The sequence below is a fragment of the Saccostrea cucullata genome, unplaced genomic scaffold, assembly GCF_032062105.1.
Source record: "Saccostrea cucullata isolate Sc308-1 unplaced genomic scaffold, CSIRO_AGI_Scuc_v1 ctg12435, whole genome shotgun sequence".
In the NCBI taxonomy this organism is placed as follows: Eukaryota; Metazoa; Mollusca; class Bivalvia; order Ostreida; family Ostreidae; genus Saccostrea; species Saccostrea cuccullata.
The window spans coordinates 13,208-18,204 of record NW_026922217.1 but is presented as its reverse complement, the minus strand read 5'-3'; the positions used below and the strand labels follow the sequence as shown (position 1 = coordinate 18,204).

At 37.5% G+C, this 4,997-nt stretch overlaps 1 protein-coding gene across 1 annotated transcript; it reads right to left on the bottom strand.

Moving 5' to 3' along the window:
• Positions 1 to 3,649: 3,649 nt before the first annotated feature.
• LOC134261407 (uncharacterized) lies at positions 3,650 to 4,698 on the bottom strand. Its single transcript, XM_062743854.1, has 2 exons — positions 3,993 to 4,698; positions 3,650 to 3,735 (listed from the first exon to the last, which is right to left on the bottom strand). The coding sequence occupies exons 1-2, from the start codon at positions 4,696 to 4,698 to the stop codon at positions 3,650 to 3,652; spliced, it is 792 nt and encodes a 263-aa protein (XP_062599838.1).
• Between the last annotated feature and the right edge of the window lie 299 nt (positions 4,699 to 4,997).

Below are 4,997 nucleotides of genomic sequence, written 5' to 3'. Positions count from 1 at the left end.
TTGTTGTCCATGCATAAGAGTTATTTGCTTATGACTGTATTGTTATATAGTGCAGGCTTGAACATACATAGTATGTGAATTGTATTACTTGATGTTTCTTAAAGACAGATTTTTTTGCTGCTGCCAAACAAATCTATTTGATAATCTCTGCATAATTTATGCAGATAGTATCTAATAAATAGAGATTGACAATAAGTGTCACCCTTTGAGCCTAGTGCTCTAAGTTCATGTATGGTTTGCGCACATTTTTACGGCAAGTTGAAAAATAAATAATCACACAAATAAGTACTAGAATTTATTATGCATATAATAAATATACAATTTTAACAATCCTCATGTCGTCAGTAACAACATGCTCAAGTTATAAATTCATATACTTATACCTAGTCAGCAAAGTGCTGCCGCTTATTGACATTGCCAGTTGAAATATGAACGAATAACACGCCTTTTGGTATTGGATATTCAAGATAATAACGTGAAGTACTAAGAAGTTGATTTTGGAATACCAACAAAATCGAACAACTAAGGTTTCGCTTAGGTACAGTTACTTTTGTCATCTATTAAAGCATGTAGTTGAAGATTAACGATGACTGCGTTAGCACTTGATTTTCGAGAGAAGTTTTCATCACACACAACAGGAGCCCTTATTCATTGTGCATGTCTTGCTCCCCGTCGTCTTGTTGTGTAGGTGTTTTAGATTGATCTAGTTGATTCTTCAGATTAACATGGATTGCTGTACAATGTCGATAATTGTTACACTCTAAACAATTTACATTCACATTGCAAGTTATATACACTTTAGTTTTTGAGTCACACAATTTATAACACAAGTTTTTGTTACGAATGATTTGTTTTTTTTTTTCTTCACTGATTTCTTGCGGAAAGCTTTACATTGGCTAAGCATATGAGAAGTGTTGGGCACTTTGTTCCTTCCTTACATTCTGTTTTCTTGACACTCACATTTTCCTTACAGGTGATTTCTTCATGGTATCTTTATATGAAAAGCTAGGACTGTTCATGTCACACTAATGAAATCACATAGCACTGTGAATGGTGGAAATACACAATCATGCTGTTATTTGTATTTGCTAGCATTATTGGGCAATTTTCTTTGTATAGATCTCGGCAGTTTGTTTATAATTGGTTTCACTCCAACTGATGTGTCATAGTAGCTAAGCAAATCATGATACTTTGGATTTCTCTTCAAGTACAACACTTTAGGAAGTAGGTCTGATAGTTCTTATAAAGTTTCTTTGTATCAGTACAGAAGCTTTGGAAATTTTGTCATTCTGTTTCTAAAAGAAGCTGCAACCATTTCCGGAGATCCATACCTTTCTTCAATCATTTCCATAAATGTGTACGTCCTAGAAGTGGATTGTCAATAGTTGAAGCTCTGATGCTTCTGCATAGAGTGCAGATTAGTAGATCCATTTCCTCGGATGGTGACATGTTTAAACCATGGCAAATGGATTTGAAACTAGCTTTCCAAGTTGTATAGGGTTCTGCTTTATCACTAAAATTGAGAAATCAACCGGTGGCGTCTCCGTAGGAGTGACAAATTCTCGAGAGGGACGTTAAACAATCAATCAATATGTGATTGATTAAGTGAGAAAACTCTGTATTTTTTCATGTCTAAGCGATGTTACAAAAGGTGGAAAGGTTTGAGTAGAAAAAGGTGCTGCACACTTTCAAATGTAGGTTGAACTGTTGTTGCAACGGATGGAAAAGTCTGAGTAGGAATTAGTGCTATACTTTCACTTGTAGGATGAACTGTTGTTGAAACAGAAGGGAAAATCTGAGCGAGAACTTTAGCGGCACTTTCACTAGTTTTAGGTTGCGTAGACAGTATGTCATTCTGGAGAAACTATGTAGGATGTTGAGGTAGAATGAAAGTTTCGGCATCTGGATTAAGGTTACTGGGAATCATAGAATTATGTTTAGGTTTAATGTTACCATTACTCTTCTGACAGTCATAAAATCTTTAAAAAATCAGCCGCATATTTCCTAGTGTTTTCAGATGAGTCGACATATTCTGAATATGATTCACATTCCAATTCGAATTGCTCCATTGCTTGTAACTAAGCGACAGCTTTTTCCTTAAGCACGTTGAGGAGCTAAAGTTCGGTCTGAAGATGGATAGATTAACAAAAATTTTCTTCCTTCCTGTATGATTCCTCTTCTTCTAGTTCTACTTGCCATTTCTTTAGTTCCAGCAAATACAATTTATCATTGAGTCAAATGCTGACTGACATTTTTCATACTAATTGTTAGTCCATTATTTGACGACGGATTTTCTAGTTATTTCTCGATAAAGACAAAGAGCACACGGCGGGTGTGACTGGTCAGCAGGGGCTGCCCAATCCACCATGGCACCAGATCCCACCTCTATGTTTTGGAGGTTTGTTCTGCTCCTATTATTTATTGTTTTATCCTTCATCCAACTTCCTTTATAGTAAATTCAACTTTTGATTTTGCTGCTTCAACCTTTGCATGTGGTTTCATTTACACTCTTAATTCCGATGTGTATCTGTATGTGTATGAATGTTTTATGAATGAATCTCATACAATGAAGCGCATTGAAGTGGTAAAATTTTCCGTTCGAATGGAACGTTTCGAGCTATCTTTAGAGCGTTGTTTGTCATAGGATGACACGCCCATTTCTTTAGAAATAGATAAAACGGTCAATTTGTTTATTCGAATACCTGTAGAACAGGTTTTCCATAAATATAATAGCCAATCAAATTGACAGTCTAAATAAACACTGAGTAAACATGTGTTCGACCGAAACACGTGTTCTGGTAACTTCAACAGACATGATAAATTTAGAAATATGCAAATATTCGTTGCAATTTGTGTTTTACAGAAGCGGGGAGTCTCTAACTCTCCCTTCTTATCTTTTTAAAGCTCCATTTCAGTGTAACTCATGTTGCTTGTCGCGAAGAGTGGGGTGTCCTAAAACATAACGACGAATATTTCTTTCTCATTTCTAAAAATATGGGCGTGTCATAATGTTATAATTGACGTGACTCAGAACGTTTCATCCAAACGGAAAATTTTACTATTTCAATGCGCTTCATTGTATCTCCATTCTTATGAACACTACATGTAAAAGGTAAGATTATATAGAATTCATTTACTTTACAAAGTATCTTAAAATTATGCTCATGGATTGCACAGTAATCTGCATTTTTGTTAGAAGTACATTTTTTTAAAGAAAAAGCGAGATTTTTTTTAAATGATAAGGTATGTGATCATATTGTGGCAAAGGAACAATTTCAAAAACTCTTTTACTCGTCATTATTTTAATTAATGCATACTTGAACATTCATAGTATGTAAATTGTATCAATTTATGTTTTTTTAAGATAGATATTTTTCTCCGACAGATCAAACCTATTTGATCAGCTTTGCATAATGTATATAGATGATATCATTGGGTCGGATAGGAATGATAGGTTATATTTGCTGACAAGGTCATTATAACGACTGTCACCATAGAATTTTCGAAATGCCGACTAAAGACGAGTTTGTTGAAATCCCTGTAACATCAACTTATCTGTAAGTAGCCTGCCTCTGTTTAGTTACACTTGAGCATTGAAAAGGTTAGGTTACTTGTATACATCTTGATGAAAAGATGCGTGGTTCCATCCTCAGGTGGATCCTCCTTCATCGGCTGTTTTGGCGCTTTCCAACACAGCCTCCAGAGGTGCGCCGACTGGGGTGATCAGCTCCCAGCCTGGAATCATTTGGCTCTACATCACTGCTGTATTAATTCAGTGACTGTCTTACTGTTGTTTATAACTGCTGTTCTAATTTACTGTCTATCTCCCTAATGTTTATTTTCTTTCCACTTATCCGCTCTTCTTCTCCACAGCCACATGGACGCTGATTCCGCCTCCCTGCACAGACTCCCTATCAGTCTCCTTCTCTCTGCTCCCGTTATGCCAATGGTTCTCAGTGCTCTCCACATAGACTATCCCACGAATCCTCTACAACCCACTTCTACTGCAAAAAACCAGACCTTCCATCCGTTCTGCTGACAATCTTTCAGTAAGTCTTGGTACTTGAGATTTTTCCTTTCGTACGCATCCTCTATCCTATCTTCCCATGGCACTGTTAATTCCAAAATAATTGTCTGTCTTGTAGCCACTGACCAAAGGACTACATCCGGCCTCTTGTTTGTGGCTATCATTTCCGGCGGAAATACTAATCTTTCCCTAAGGTCTACCCGCATCTGCCAATCTGTTGTTGTCCCCAACAGACCACTTTCTTCAACTCTAACTTTATGTCCCTTTTCACCTTCTTTCACAAAGTTGACAAATCTCAGGCTCTCTGTGTTCTTCTTTGGTTTTTTGATACCTTTCTCCAAGGTGTCAGCTATACTGGCTAGGACTCTATCATGTCTCCAAGTGTATCTTCCATCTTTCAAAGCCTCTGAGCATGCTGATAATATGTGCTCCAAGTTTGCTGGTTTACCACATAGGACACACTTTGGATCATCTATCACTCCCCATGTTACCAGGTTAGTTTGGCTGGGAAGAACATCATAAACTGATTTCAGCTTAAACTGAAGTCTGAATGTTTCCATCTTCCAAATATCATTCCATCCCAACTTCACTTGGCGTGCGTTTTCCCAGTTCACCCAGCTACCTTGTTTCTTCATTCCAACTGCCTTGACCATTCTTGAACCTTTCTCCATTGCACGCACCTCTCTCTGCACCAAACTACGGTTCTCTTCTACCGAAGCTGTACCCCATCTTGCTGTTGGTGTGACATCAAGTCCCTGCCTTCCTATTGCCAGTCTTCCTACAAAGTCACTGTGTCTCAAGCGGGATTCTGCTTCTTGTATAGTTTCTTTTACTGACCACTTTCTCCCCCGTCCTGATATCTACTTTTGCTGTCCGAACCTTCTCGTCTTTGTTATTCTGTAACATTAAGTGCTGACGCACCTTTGTCACCTTGAATTCCTCAGTTATTGACTTTAGAGGTAACTGTAGC

What these genes read in the sequence shown, in the direction of transcription:
- LOC134261407 (XM_062743854.1), bottom strand. Translation starts at nt 4,698, where the DNA reads ATGGAGAAAGGTTCAAGAATGGTCAAGGCAGTTGGAATGAAGAAACAA. An exon ending in TTTTGCAGTAGAAGTGGGTT is followed by an intron (nt 3,736 to 3,992) that starts GTAGAGGATTCG and finishes AAATGATTCCAG; the next exon opens with GCTGGGAGCTGATCACCCCA.